Source organism: Parasteatoda tepidariorum, chromosome 3 (assembly GCF_043381705.1).
Source record: "Parasteatoda tepidariorum isolate YZ-2023 chromosome 3, CAS_Ptep_4.0, whole genome shotgun sequence".
In the NCBI taxonomy this organism is placed as follows: domain Eukaryota; kingdom Metazoa; phylum Arthropoda; class Arachnida; order Araneae; family Theridiidae; genus Parasteatoda; species Parasteatoda tepidariorum.
Genome location: NC_092206.1, coordinates 2821355 through 2837679, shown reverse-complemented (window position 1 = coordinate 2837679; position 16325 = coordinate 2821355). Strand labels below are relative to the sequence as shown.

Sequence of the window (16325 nt, the reverse complement as noted above, 5' to 3'; positions counted from 1 at the left end):
TCTCCTCGATATCACAATATTATATGGAACACTCCCCCCCCCTCCTCCTGCATTGTAAAAGTTCAGCTTTTTTTTATTTTCAACCTCTTTCATGCCTGTGTCACTTTAGTGACATATTGCTTTACAGAGGTACCTGAATTAAAATTTTAACTTGAGTATTGTTTGTCTATAGTAAGAACTTCCCTAGCCATTCATCTGGACCCATGTCAATGACTATTGTAACCAATGTATAGCTATTTCAAGTAGAGGTGTGGGGTCATTGTTTAGTACAGGTTTTGGATTGGGTCAGCGTAAATAAGAGAATCTTTTTCTTCAGTCTATTGTATTAAGCCTTAGAGTAAAGAGAAGCTACCCTCTTGTTTCCGTAGCTTCAGACTTCTTACCGTAAACAAACTATATTATGATCTGAAAATATTGTCCAAAATAATCAAGTATTGTATCTTTTATGTATATAATCAAAACAGAAAACATAATACAATAGACTGACCTTTATCGTTCGTAAAAAACTTCCAATAATAAAATGATTGTTGAGTTTCAGATTAAACCATTTCAAAGTAGGATCATATTTTTTCTGTGTTTCCAGATTGCTTTATTTTATTTGTCCTTGATTTTTCAAAGTTATTCATTTTGTTCTAGAATCCTTTTAGTCAGACCTTAAAAAGTTCTCTGATGATTTCCCTCTTTTTTTTTCAGTCTCGGCAACTGCTTTCTACAAGGCACAACCTGTCACAGATTTTTTATGTGAAGTTTTAGATATAAGGGATATTCAAGAGCAAAAAAAACCTCTGACGGATTCCCAACGTGTGAAATTCACCAAAGAAATCAAAGGACTCAAAATTGAGATTACTCATTGCGGTACTATGCGTAGAAAGTATCGAGTATGCAATGTTACACGCCGACCTGCTCAGCTGCAATCGTAAGTAAATTGTCTGTAAATCATTTTTCTTTCTTTTTATCGAAAAGAAAAAGCAATGCTTGAATAAAAATTATTCATGATTATATTAAAATCATTGTACTTATTTCTAATGTGGCAGGTCAGTTTTTTAAAAAAATTATTTTTGAGAAAGGACATAATTAATCTAATAAATTTTGTTTTCAAATTTCATATGAGGTCAACATTCCTAAATGTGACAATGTTTTGATACTTTTAATCTCAATTCAAGAATCATCCATAAATACAATATAATAAAACTCTGAAGTGTATCATTTCATCACATTTTAAGCCTCTTAGCTGCAAAATCATTTAAAAAAAAAAAAAAAACTGCTATTAACATTCTTTCACAAAGATTCATGGTTCTTAATTAATGTATTTAGTTATTTTATTTAGATTTGAAATGCAGTTTTTTTAATAAATGCATGTCCTTTCATTAATTTGTTCAATATTCAGGGGTCTGTCTAGGTTTTTCTGAGAGGTACCTATTTTGTGAAAATTTAGACATAATTTGAGAAAATTAAAATTATATTTAAAACTCCAACACAAAAATATGGCAAGCATATGGATTTATCATTTCTTAAGGAATACAAAAATAAAATTTTGAGAAAAAGTATTTTGTGAAAATTCTGTTCTTCCTAAAATTAAATTTGTGTAACTACTGTTTTCCTAAAGTTGAATTTGTCAAGGTACCGCTAAACGGTAGTAAATTCGGTCTGGACAGACCCCTAATATTAGAAAAATTGTATTTTCTGGAAAACAATTTCCGTTTGTTGGCATTTTCATAGCTGCCAACCCTACTGGATTTTGTCAGTTTCCACTAGTTTAATTAAAATTCTCCTGGTTTTTGAAAAGTTTAGAAAATTCTCTAAAGTTGAGTATGTTTCATAAAAACAATCCCCCTTGGAATGGAATTTTTGTACAGATGCTTGCTTGAACATTTTAATAAGTATTACTAATACATAATGAAGCATTTATGGAAATTAATTGAAAACTTTTTTGTTCTAAAATGTTCAGTTTATTTTTATTCAGAACTCTCTTTTTAAATTAATTAAAATCTTCTAACTATCTTTGAAAAATTAAATGCCTATTAATATTGGGAATTATGAGTAAACATGATACACAACATATTAAGTATATTTAATGCCAATAATAACTGGAAAATATTGTAGTTTTTCTATATTGATGACTATATAAATCCATAAAATTTCCTATGTGTAAAATATTTAGTACCTATGCAACATTTATCATGAAATTTGTATTACGTAACATCTACTGAATTTTTTCGGCGGTTGTGCATTTTAATTTTACTTTAAATAATTTTGTAGAGGCAATTGAAATATTAAGTAAATAATAGATTATTAATTGAACTGATATATAATTAATAAAAGTTTCAAAATTGTTTTAAGTATATTGGAACCATTTGGGAACCTCTGTTCTAACTTAATGAGTGGAAGAATGAGAATTTAACCTATTTGTCTTTTCCAGATTTCCACTACAACTAGAGAATGGCCAAACTGTTGAATGTACTGTAGCCAAATATTTTCAGGATAAATACAAAATGAAACTAAGGTAAGAGAATATCATTTTCTAACTCATCTCTCAATTTTAAAAGCAAGTGTTTGTTGTGTGTGATTATTATTCTCATTATGCAAACACAATTTAAAATGATTATGAAAATTTGTACTGAATGTCATTGCTACATGCAAAAGTGTTATTTTTTAAAATTCAATTATTATTTTGATATTGCATATCTCAGTTCAATGAAAACTACTGGCAGTAGGAATTATGATTTTTTCTAAGTCACATATTTTTGCATTGGTATAGGCACCTTTTCTGTCTGCAATTTGTTCACAGTTAATGAAGTATCTCATCTAGTACTAGATTAGTAACAAAAAGAAACAAAATTAAATGGCAAAAAATTTATTAGTTTTTTACGAGAGCATTTATAAGCGCAAATTGGTACTTCATTTACTATTTCTAATATATAAAATCTAATTTTGTGTGATAGAGGTTAGTAGTTGTTTTCAAAAATCTGAGATGATATCTTTGAGCTGTCTGTTTAAATTGATTTTTACCCAATTAACATTTTAAAAATTTTAGAACTTAAAACAGATTTAAAAAAAAAAAAAAACTTTCACGCAGTTTAGATTTTTTCTTGCCTGTTGTAACTAATAAATGAAATATTTGTATTTAAAACTACTTAGCTATTTAATGATAAATGCTTGAAAATTGTATTTCTTCTTCTTGCCGAGCATGGTGACTAAATTTTAATTCATATTAAAAAGATAAATATCTAATGAGAAATTGATGTGAAAGCCTAATTAGTTTATTAACAAGTAATATTATTTCCCTCAAAAATAACTCTTAATTTTCAGCCAACACTTCTGTTGTATCTAAATATGAAATGCAAATTCATATTTAGATACAACACTGTTGTTTATCACAATTGATACAACACACAAACTTTTGAATAAATAATTTTTCTGATGAAAACCTTATTTTTTTTTCAATTGCCGAATGTTATTTTTATTGCAGGTATCCTCATTTTCCTTGTTTGCAAGTAGGACAAGAACATAAACATACATATCTTCCTCTTGAGGTATTTATTGATTTCTAGTGTTTGCCTCCCCCCCCCACACACACATCAAGTGAATTGTTTTTATTTACTATTTTTATTGTATTTCAGGTTTGCAATATTGTCGCTGGACAAAGATGCATAAAAAAACTGACAGATATGCAAACTTCAACCATGATAAAAGTAATTATTTATTATCTATTAATAATCTTCAGTTCATCTCATAAAAAATTTGAATTATTCCAACAAACTGATTCAAACGTCAAGTTAAAAATTCTGATAAAAGTTGCGTCCAATGATCAAGAAAATCAAGGGTTATCAAGAAATTTATTGATTCTAGAAGTTAGGGGGAAATATCAGGGGATTTCTCAAAAATCTTATTAAACAAGGAAAGGCATACCTGCCAATTTTCACGCATTACACATAAAATGTACCCATTTCCAATATTAGAAACTGCACTCTTATTCACGCGTTTTTATTATCAATCATCGATTTTAGAATTAAACTGTTTTAAAAGTAGCTCAATGCAATTTGTTTTTGCTCATTTTAAAAATCGTATTTGGCGATTCCAATTCATGCAATTTAAAAAATCCAATATCACGATTTGCATTAAAGCATTTTTAATATCCAATATTGCGATTCTACAATTCACACAATTTTAAAGTCCAATATCGTAAGAAGTAAGTTTTTTCTTGAAGAAGTTACTATAAGAGAGTGATATTCTTCATTAGTGAGTCATTTAATTAAAACTGTTGCTCAAAAAATTATGTTGATATTTTGTTTTTCACTTTGTGTCATAATTTATTCTGATAGGGGTGTGTTCCTATTTTTGTTTTTGACAAGTTGGCAGCCATGTATTATGTGTATAGATTCAATGTGTGTGACTAATAATTTATTGTTCTAATTAACAGGCCACTGCTCGTTCAGCTCCGGATAGAGAACGAGAAATAAATAACCTGGTGAGCAACACAGGACTCAGTTCATCATCCACACAGGTTTGTGTATATTTTTATTTCTTCAATTCCACTCAGTTCCCAATTTTTTCCCACCATTTAACCACAAATGATCAAGCTTCTGTCAATGGAACATGAAATTTGTAAATTTAACCAATGAAAGGCTACTTCATTTTGAAGACATTTAATAAGTTGCAAGTTTGATAGAAGATGCTTTGTAAAATTTAAAATATTCTTAATTTAGTAGTTTATCATTTATGTGATATTCCTTTTTTACTATTTATTTTCTTATCATATTTTTTTATTTCATTTTCTTTTAAAATTACTTTACTTATGCCTTTTTTATAAGTAATTTAAGGAGTTAATTTTGATTAAATCTGGTTTGCTTGTCTAATAGACAATTTCTCTTTTATTTTCCTAATACTATGTATTTCATTTTTAAAGATATTGTTTTTTCCCCCCTCAATGTCTAGTTATATTTCAAATTGTTTATTTTGTTTGCTGTTATGGAATTTTGCCTTTTTTAGTTTTTATGAAATATCTCAATTACTATTGTTAAAATTAAATTGTTATGCTTTGTTTTTATATTACAAAAGAATACTGTGTCGCAATATTATTACAGTTAACTAACTATTATGGAGAGTATTTTCCTTTTTAGAGATGTGTTAACATTATTTCTCGGTAATTGAAATAGACATTTTATTGGCAATTTTTTATTTTATTTAAATTTTTAAAGAATCAAATTGAATGCAATTTAAGTACTTTTGTAATTAAGTAAAATTTATATTAATTTTTTTCTTTTTCTGACCCACAGTTTAATTGTTATTCTTTATCCAATTTTTAAAATTAACAAGCATATTTAAAATCGTCTAATGTTATAACTGATAGATTATAACTATTATTAAAGATACTATAGAAATATACTATTATTAAAAAAAAACAACTCTGTATTTCTTTATTGCAAACATAGGAAGACAGCAGTGTGTCACTACTTAAGAGGACGCTATACTGAGGAAGAAAGTTTTTGTCACAAATTCTTTTTCTCCTTCATTACAAATTTAAAGTTTAACCTGTAAAATACAAAAGCCTGGAAAAATAGAAAACCTGGAAAATACAGGGAATTTAAAAATCATCTAAAATAACAGGGAAAATTCAAGAAATTTTGATTTTTTCTTTACAAACTGGGAATTTTGTTTCTTATTTTTGTCTTTTAAAAAAAATTATCACTCAAAGCGTAATCTATGGGATATTGAACCACGATATTTCTACTATATTAAGCTATTTCATTTACTATAGCATTATTTAAGTATGTAAAGCTGTTTTTTCCAGCAATTAAAACAAATATAGTTAACCCAATATAGCTCTCACAAGAGCACAGTAATGTTATTTCCTCTTAATATAGTGTGTATAATATGTACAAGGAAAACACAGGGAATTTTTTTTCTTCCAGATTTGAATGGCAACCCTGCTAGAGTAACTCATGAATTTTCAAATACTGAAAATAAAATTTTAAAATATACTAATAGTTTTTTTTTTTCACTTAAATATTTTGAAGTATTTTTTCCTCAATTGAAGCTTTGTGACTTACTCTAGGTTTGTCTGAGCTTACTTTTTCTTTCTTGTAAATTAGTAATGAAGTGAATGTGCGATGGAATTTTTTCGTCAGCAGTATAGCGTTCGATTAAGCTACACCCAAGGTTTTATATTTGCTTAATTCTCAAAATAGTGCGTTTCGCATAATATTTTAACCATCTGAGGTTTTAATATTTGGGGGCTGCAGAATGATAAGATGATTGATGTTTGCAGGTGAGAAGAGCCGATTTCAATAATGATCCATATGTGCATGAGTTTGGATTGTCTATAAGTAATACTATGATGGAAGTGAGAGGAAGAATATTGCCACCTCCTAAACTACAATATGGAGGGAGAGTAAGTATTCTTTTACTCATCATTATATTGTCATTTTGTAATAGACATGTGGCGTTTTTGTAATGTGCTTACTTTGATTATCGTCTTTTGAAAGCTCCTGAAAGGTGCTTTTTTCTTTGGGTGTTTTATTTTCCCTTATTTACCATGTTGATTTTTGCTACGTGAAAGCAGGCTTTTCACTTTGTTCTATTAAATGTTTTCACAATTCATTCAAACACATTTTATTTTGTTGTACCGTCGGTCTGTAAGGTCTGATAACACCATAATGTTACATATTTGATGAAATACTCGAGAGGCAGTATGTATGTCTACTGAGCTGAGATAGGTGGAATTTTAGCACTCTCATGTGCAACTCTGCTGCATTTTGCAAGATATTCTCAATTTCAGGCTTCATTTTCCTCCCACTGAAATCGAACCGAAAAGTCTCTGAATCTTTTTATGGTGGCTAATGTAATAAAGAAAAGAGTTCTTTGTCAGAAACTAGTTATTTTATCATATCGTTTCTTCTTTCAAGTCTTTTCAAATTATTTAGCATTTGGTTGATATATATAGTACTAAGAAATATTTTTTGAGTGCTTAAAAAGAACTTAAGAGGTGTTTATTTTTTTATTGAAAGATTTGGATATGCACCCTGATAGAAAACAGTTTATGGTAGTCAATGTCATCTTTATAAAAACCTGTGACTTTCGTCCCTGAAAATTGCTTTTGTAATAATGAAAAAATATCTGTTGTGAAGAAATTTTTATGAAACTTTTGCTTTAATTATTACGATTTCATAGTCAAGATAAAGGCTCATTGGTTGAGTAATAAAGGTTGCGGTGGGGGAAAATTTTTGTTGTAATCGTCTCTTAAATATATCTATTGTATTGTTTTTTACATATCTATGATAATTTTAAGCAATTCCAAGAATAATAAAGAATACAATTGATTTGATAAAAAAAAAAGAAATGAAAAGTAACAAGAGCAAAAAACAACTCTCTCATATTTTTCTCTTCCAACAAGTTATTTTTAAAAAATAATGAGGTACTAGTTTAAAATTTAACCACAAGATCGAACAGTGGTTCCAAGTAAACAATCATCATTTTAAGATAAAATATGACTTTTTTTAAAAAAAGATTTTGTTGCCTTTGCTGAGGTGTACTCTTTTTGTTTAATAATAAAATTCAAGCACATATTTCGATTAGATCAATACAGGAAACATTAGAAAACCTGCAATTTTTATGGAAATTCTGCTCTGGAAAATGTTGGAGTATTAGCAATTAATGATAATTACGGGCAATTTGACTTTTAAGTGTGTTTTAATCTATTATCTTTTCAACATTAAAACATTTTTTCAAAGCATTTTTCATTTTCTCAAAAACTTTCTCACTATCTTATAAAAGCTTACCACAACACACTACACTGTTTTATATTTTCTTGTCATTAGTAATATTTTAATAAATAATAATTTTTCCATCTTTATTAAACGGCAAGTAAATTCAGACTGAGGAAATAAACAATTTTTTTGCATTTGTTGTAAATTATTACTGATATGTTTTATGTATGAAAATTTATTAATTACACTTAAAATCATTCTTATTTTACTTTGTAAAATGTTTAGAAATTTTACTCTGGAAAACTCAAGAAATTTGGTTTTGTTGGTTGTGGTCATCCTGCAACATCACAAACACTAAGGGTTGTAAATTTTAGGAAATAAAACATCAGGTTAACATAAAATTAATGAAAAAAAACAGCAGAGCAGGAATTAAGAAGAGAAAAAAAAAGCAGATGGTACTTTTGGAATTTTTCGAAGTTGATTATTTTCCAGATAGTTCTTTTTATTATTTTGTTTTATTTTCACTAGTGTGCATTTTTAATTCTACTTATAATATTGAAATATTTTATGTTTTTATGATTAACTTATTCATAGTTGCCAACTATACTCCATTTTGCCTGTTTCTCCTGGTCTACTGGTTTAATAAAAATTCATAGTTTTTGTACATGTTGGAAAATTATATAAAATAGAGTAACAGCTTCCTTAAAAAATTTCTATTGAAATAGAATTTTTATGTAGATTATTATTTGCTTGAATATTTAAAAAAATAAGTAATACTAAGTAATAATCAGGGCTGATTGTAGCCGGATTTTTCACTATTCGTGATCCGGAAATTTCCGGAGATCGACGGTTCAGACGTTTAAAAAAATCATTGATCACAAAAGTTTCCGGAAAACAAATTTTCAAAGGTAAAACTTAAAAACACAGTTTATTTTATTTGATTGTAATGAAGAGCCATATACTTTATAAGCTTATATTCAAGATCAATATTCATTTTTTATCAGATAATAGTTATTATTATCATAAACTCAAGAAAGAAAGACATATTTGTAAATTTCAGTTACTTCTCCAGACCATCATAGGTATGCGTAAAATTTTAAATATATTTTAAGTAAACTATGAAATATTGAGAAAAAGGAAAAATGTTTCGATTTAAACTTAATCTTTTTTACTCAGAAATTTTTCGGAATTTTTTCCTTGAGCTTATAATCACCCCTGAATAATTAAAATAAGTAATAGGCCTCATTCATACAGATGAGTTCAAAACTTTTTTTGCTCTAAAATGTTCAGTTTATTTTTTATTTAAAACTCCCTTTTTAAGTTAATTATAAAATATTTTAATCTTTAATGAATTAAATACCTACTAACTATTGAAATTATGAGTGAACATAATACAAAACATTTCAAGTATTTTTAGTGTCAATCATAACGGTAAAATATTGCAGTTTTTTTCTATATTGAAAACTATAAAAATCTAAAATTCACTGTGTAAAATATTTAGTACATTATGGCATTATGCAACAATTATCATGAAATTTATTTTATTTCATAAAATGTACTGTATTTTTTCCTATAGCTGTTAGCTATGCTTATTCATAATTGTCTTGGCAGCATTTCAACAGAATTAATTTTGAGGTGGTTAATTAAATAGAATATGTAGTAACAATATGTGGTTATTGAGGTTCAAAACATTTATTTTTACATATGTTTTGTATGTGACATGATGTGCTAAGGCTTGTAAAAGTTTTATAAATTGTTTTACTTGTAAAAGTTTTATAAATTGTTTTACTTGTAAACGTTTTATAAATTGTTTTACTTGTAAACGTTTTATAAAATTTTTTACTTGTAAAAGTTTTTTTGTTTAAAAGTTAAAAATTTTTTAATCGCGTTAATATTATATCTGTAGAATGCAAGATAGTTTAAAAAAAGAAACTTCAAACCTTTATTTTCTTGGAGAACCAAAAAAAGTAATTTTGCCTCAAAGTTGTGTGGAAACCATGTTATGACGAATGTTTCAGAGTTCTGTGTCAATTAAGCAAGTTTGAGATTTTTGAGTCAAAATTGTCAGGCAGAATGTCCAATTTTCTAAACATGAGAATATTTCATTTTTAATTCTTTTCTTTGTATAATAATTTAAATTATTTCTATGTTCCTTTTATGATAAACTTATTCATAGTTATTGTATTGGCAGCATTTCAACATAAATGTAAATATTTAAGAAGGGAAATTAATTTTGAGATGTTTAATTAAATAGAATAAGTAGTAACAGTATGTGGCTAATGTGGTTCAAAACATTTATTTTTAGCGTGTTTCGTATGTGACATGAGATGAAATGTAATATTTAAGATTAGGTTTAATTTTTTTCCCTTCATTTAAAAAAAAAAGGCTTTTTGTTCATAACATATACAATTGACTCAATTTAACGACTTTGAGGAAACTGAAATTTAACATTGCATAATTCAAATAAATTGTAATTGCCTTCTTTCTTAATAACATAAAAAACAAAGAATTTTGAATTCAAGAAGTATTCCTTTTCAAGAAGTATGCTTTTCTGGAATATGCTATTTCTTACTCATTACAAACAGTTGAGCTTTTACTGTATAGAGTAAAACCTGCGTATCTTAGAAAATATAATTGGCGCCTAAGTTCAAAGTAATTATTTTTAACATCTTTTCATCTACTTATTGCAAAAGTTTTACTATAATGTGATTTAAACTATTTTTGCTTAAAGTAAATTAGAATACTTTTAAGAAATAAATTTTAAAGCCGAATTCTCTCAGAGAAGCTAAAAGAATCTTGAAAGTGTTTTGCTTTCAAGTTGTGTGAAAACCATGATATGATTAATGTCTCCAAGCTCTCTGTTTACAAAGCAGGCCTGATATTCTTCTGAGTTATGGAAGAACTTTGTGAACATGAGAATAAATCTTAATATTTCTACATTTTTTCGTTATACTTTATTGTTTTATGTTCTGAATACCTCATTTGTATATAAAACTTAACAGTTTGTCAGATTATCATTATACCTATATATATAATTTAAGTAGATATGTTTGTGCTATTTTTGTCTAAAAAAAAGACAGCAAATATGATAAAATGTATGTTATAATTTTGTTAAATGTGTTTAAATGTACTTGAATTCATATTTATGAGATTTAAAGTCTTTTGATTCACAGACCAAGCAGCAAGCGATACCGAATCAAGGTGTGTGGGATATGCGAGGGAAGCAATTTCATACAGGAGTTGAGATCAGAGTATGGGCTATTGCCTGTTTTGCACCTCAACGGACATGCAGAGAAGATGCCCTCAGGTATGTCCATATTTTAATTAACAAACACATATATTAAAGTATAAAACACTTTTTTGATTCATGGTCCAAATATATGATTGCAGAAAAATGAAACACTCTTGATTGACCGATAGTTTATGTTTTTAAATCAGCTATCTTAAAGAATCAATTGACAAATTTAAACAGAATCATAACTTTTTTATTTTATAACTGTCATTGAGCAGCTAACCCAACTTTTTGGGTTTACAACTACTTATGTTCGACTCTGAACCCAATCCAGAAGACAAAGGAACTCCTAGATCAAGTATTTTATAACTGTCGTTGAACAGTTGACCCAATTTGAACCCTAACCAGAAGACGAGAACTCTTGGAGAAATTTGGAAACTAACCCGCATTTGCGTTACATGAAGAGGAAGACCATGATTACCTCCCACGATTAACTTGACAAAGGGACTCTAACCCATGTTCTGTCTACCACTGAGGATATTTCACGTCAGCACTGTCGGAAGCAGATTTGTATCATCCGTGGGATTTGAACCAGGTCTACCTCATTGGAAGGCGAGCGCTCTATCCCTTGAGCCACCACGGCTCAGAATCTTTGCTTTAAATCATTGGTATGCATTTCATTGAATGACTGAATTTTTTTTATTTTATTTAGAAATTTCACACAGCAGCTTCAGAAGATAAGCAATGATGCTGGGATGCCCATCATTGGGCAACCTTGTTTTTGCAAATATGCAACTGGTGCTGAACAAGTCGAACCGATGTTTCGTTACCTCAAAACAACATTCCAAGGTCTCCAACTGGTAGTGGTAGTCCTGCCCGGAAAAACTCCCGTTTATGGTAATATTTAATATGACTAGTCTTTTACATAATGAAAAGTTTATGCAATTTTATGTAAATCGGAAGTTATAAATGCCAAAAAATTACCTAAGTGTCACTTGTTAATGAAATTGGCAAAATCCAACTGCATCAAAAATTGATTATTCAAATGTGAGATTTGAAACTCTTGTGCTGTAATATTGAAATAAAGTTTAGTGAATTTTTTTTTTTTTGAATGAATTCTAGTAACTAAAAGTATTTAATTTTCTGCAAATATGCTAATTTTTTAGATATAAATATTTAATGCCAAAGCGCTAAGGTTTATATAAAAAATAGATTTGCAAATTTTTGATAAATTTTTGTTCTTATTTAGATATTAGATCTATTTTCATGCTTTAGGCTACTACAGGGTTGCCCCCTCCACAGAGGAAAACCAAGAAAACACAGGGAATTTAAAAATCACCTAAATTAACAGGGAATTTTGATACTTTCTTTAAGAACTGGGAAAATACAGGGAATTTTGTTTTTTACCTTATTTTTGTCTTTTGAAATACCACTCAAAGCGTAATCTATGGGATATTTAAGCAGGATATTTCATCTGTACTAAACTATTTCATTTACCATAGCATTATTTAAGTATGTTCAGCTGTTCCTTTTTTTTTCGCTCAAGTTTTTCCAGCAATTAAAAGTAATAAATATAGTTAGCCCAATATAACTACCATAAGAGCACAATAATAGGTGTGTTTCCTCTTAATATATTGTGTATAATATCTACAGAGAAAACACTCGGAATTTTTTTTCTATTTTTGTGTGGCAACCCTGTAGTACTAAAAGCAACTATTTTGCTCATTTTTTTTTTCTGTGGCAAGCCTGTTATTAAGATTGTATTTTGTATTTTCAGCCGAAGTGAAGAGGGTGGGCGATACTGTCCTCGGAATGGCCACTCAATGTGTTCAATCGAAGAACGTGAATAAGACATCCCCACAAACACTCTCCAATTTATGTCTCAAAATAAATGTGAAACTTGGGGGAATCAACAGTATTCTCGTCCCAAATATAAGGTGAGGGTTCTGGCCACCACAAAATAATAATCTTTGTTAATGATAACATTTTATAATAATATCTCTCTTTGTCTTTTAGACCCAAAGTGTTCAATGAACCTGTGATATTTCTCGGTGCTGATGTTACGCATCCACCTGCTGGTGATAACAAGAAACCTTCTATTGCAGCAGTGAGTCATTTCATTTTGGAGTGTAAACACTCGATAGCTACTGGCCTATGTTGTATTTTGACAATTTCTCTTTGTTTGATAACAATATCTACTGTTATTGTATATTTCATAAATATTAGATAAGTAAAGTTTCACAAAAAAAAGAAAAAAATTAGGTTAGTCAAAACTGTAAAAAAGGCCGTGCAGTATGGGACCCCTAATCCTGCAGGACCAGAAAGTCGACACTCAATCTGATCTATTTTTTTTATTGATAGATATTTTTAATTTGATCCATAAAAATAAAAAAAAATTATGGATAAGAGAAGAAAAAAAATCAGTTATATTCTCTTTTTATTTGGAATTTTATTTTGTTGAATTAAGTAACTTTTATTTCATTTTTAAAAAAACAAAAAAATGCAAGAAAGAAAATCTGGTCTCAAACGAAACATCTGTTCTTAAAGCAGTTTAAAATAAAGTGAAAAGTAAAAACACCTGCCTTTCCAATGAACAAAATAAAGAAATGCAAGTTGGGAGAAACTGATCAATCCATCTTAACAGCAGTGCATGTGCTCTGCTGGTTTGTCCCCCATATTTCCCTCTCCAGTTTGACCATTAAAAGTCCTTAAAAACTGAATTTTGAAAAATAAGGGTCCTTAAAAGTATTTAATTTTGGTTCAAGGTTTTTAAAAGTCCTTAATTTTTAAGCATCACTATGGTTGATAGGAACAATTTTTCAGTTAAATTTTTTAAAACAATAAGTCCTTCTATTATAACTTAGAATTAGACCATGCATCGAGGGTAAAGCATTTTAGAGACAAAAATTAATGTGTGTGTAGGGGGGGGGCTACAGGCAAGGGGCAAAAACTATGTTCTCTCATTAATACATTGTTTCTTTTATTAATATATTCTGTCCTTTGCCTAGTATGATACTCTATGAGGAGAGTGCAGCATTCTAAAAGAAAAGAATAGTGTGGACAAGGGGAATACTGCACATGGAGGAGAGGGTGCTTTTTTGGGGGGGAGGGTACCAAAGTAGAAGACCCACACTAACCTTCAAAATTAACTGAATTCAAGAATTTCAGTTCAACTGGTAACGTATCTGCTTATATAAATTAAGTGAAACGCTAAGAAAAGAAGTATCAGAAGAAAAAAAAATTTGAGCTAGAATCACAAAATCACAATGACAAAAACTATTTCCTGAAATCTTGAATTAAATAAATTTGTATAATATTTTATATTATTTATGTGTAATATTAATTATGTGTAATAGATAAATGTTAATTTGTAGAAAGCATAACATTTTTTAAAATTCATGATTGTACTAAAAATTAAATAGATTTGTAAGAAACAGGGTTTGAAAAATCCTAGCCCACCTAGGTTTTGCATCAAAAACCTGTGGTTTATTTGCTTTTTGGGGAAAACCTAAAGGGTTTTTTCAATAATACTTAATTTTTTCCCTGAATACTGAATAAGAAAGCATGATTTTCTTCTAACAAGAAAGTTAAATATTTCGTAACTATTTATAATTTGTTTTGTTGTAATGTAAATTTTTTTTTTTTAAGTTTTAGATTGTTATGCTATTTTTATTTCCTAAGGATAAGCAGATTTGCCTGGCAATTCTTTGGCTGGCCTTGTTAATTCATACAATTATAACAGTTCTGACATTATAATAAAATTGTTTTTTTATTTTTATTTATTGATTTTTTAAGAAATGTAAATAATTTACACTGTCACTGGTGGCAATCGCACTATTTTTAAAGTTATTGCTTTGTTGAAAGAGTGTGAACCATTCATAAAATGTGTTGCAGGTTGTGGGCAGTATGGATGGTCACCCAAGCAGGTATGCAGCTACTGTTAGAGTGCAGCAACATAGACAGGAGATCATCCAAGACCTGGCATCTATGGTGAAAGAGTTATTGATTCAGTTTTACAAGTCTACACGCTTCAAGCCAAACAGAATCATCTTCTACAGGGATGGTGTGTCAGAAGGACAATTTCATCAAGTGAGTATGCTTAGTGTTTCTGAGACTCACTAGTGCAACAATGGTCTCGGGAAAGAGTTGGCCGATTTTAGGACAGAATGGATTAATCCGTCTTGTCTAAACTCCTTTGTCCAAAACTGCCTTTTACTCAAATTATGTCACAATTTAGAAAAAAAAGTATTGTGAAAAATAAAAGGTTAATTTTTGATCAAGAAACAAAGTGAAGACAATTTTTTTTTCATTGAAAAAGTTTATTATTATTTTTAATATTGCATTATTTATTCTTATGCGAAAACATTACTTAGCTTATTGAAAGCTTATACATTCATATTTTAGGGATTCACTTTTGTTGTTCAATGAATTGTAGAGCTTCAGAAGTTATGAATCTTTTTCTGTTATATTATTTTCCTTTCATAAGTTAAAGCGAATTGTATAAAAAGTATCAAATATTTCTTAATATATGTAATTATTATGTGTTACACATATAGAATTTTTGCCTTTTACCAATGTTCAAGTTTTTTGACACTTTAAGACAGTAAAACCCACGTCTCTTGTTCAAAACCCCAACCCTGGGCGACGTTGAAGTTCTTGATTTTCCCTTTGGGAAATAAACAGGGTGGCCACCCACCTGGAAAACCTTGAAAACCTGGAACTATCAGGGAATTTTTTTATACTGGAAAAAACCTGGAAATATCAGGGAAATTTGGATGAAAACCTGGAAAAATCAGGGAATTTTAAAGAAAAGCTGGAAATTTTTTCTTTGTTAATTTTTTTAATTGCACTAATTTAAATTATTTACTAATTTTCTTAATTTAAATTATTTCATCCATTATCCCAACTTTTTTAGACGGAAATGTATCGCTAAACATCATTAACTTAACAATTCTTTGTCTGCATCAAAATTTGCTCCATTACAGCTCTGTCAAACTAGAATACCACATAAAATTCTCCCACGGTTTGCTAAACGAATGCAGAAACCTTTGACGGCTATGGGACTGTGCAATTTAGGAAAGATTCTGGTGGAGATGGAAAAGGGGATTGGGATATTAGCTTCTGTTTTTAAATTCTGTCCTTGGGCTGAATCCATTTATGGCTCAAGTTTGTTCCGATACTTTGGTGGTAATTTTTTTTTTTCTATTTTGACAAAATGTTTTTGTATTTTTAACTTTATAAAATTCTCCAAAAATTGTTGGTTATAATTTAATAATAATAGATTTTATATTGCACTCTTTTTCTGAAAGCTTTTCTACTCCCATTCAAAGAAATCTGTAAATTATTTTTTCTCAGCAAACCAACCAATCACACATTTTTTTACAATC

The 16325-nt window shown here is 28.7% G+C and overlaps 1 protein-coding gene across 4 annotated transcripts in view; it reads left to right on the top strand.

Moving 5' to 3' along the window:
* Positions 1–16325, top strand: part of LOC107456603 (protein argonaute-2) — a 41574-nt gene that overhangs the window by 15262 nt on the left and 9987 nt on the right. The window contains exons 6-16 of one of the 4 annotated variants that reach the window (XM_016074512.3): positions 694–916; positions 2420–2503; positions 3470–3533; positions 3621–3692; positions 4421–4504; positions 6269–6391; positions 10880–11013; positions 11651–11835; positions 12716–12875; positions 12955–13045; positions 14833–15027. In XM_016074512.3, the coding sequence (XP_015929998.1) occupies positions 694–916; positions 2420–2503; positions 3470–3533; positions 3621–3692; positions 4421–4504; positions 6269–6391; positions 10880–11013; positions 11651–11835; positions 12716–12875; positions 12955–13045; positions 14833–15027 (1415 nt within the window). Of the gene's footprint in view, positions 1–693; positions 917–2419; positions 2504–3469; positions 3534–3620; positions 3693–4420; positions 4505–6268; positions 6392–10864; positions 11014–11650; positions 11836–12715; positions 12876–12954; positions 13046–14832; positions 15028–16325 lie in introns of all 4 variants that reach the window. The other 3 variants (XM_016074511.3, XM_071178193.1, XM_071178192.1) reach the window with 3 other exon arrangements.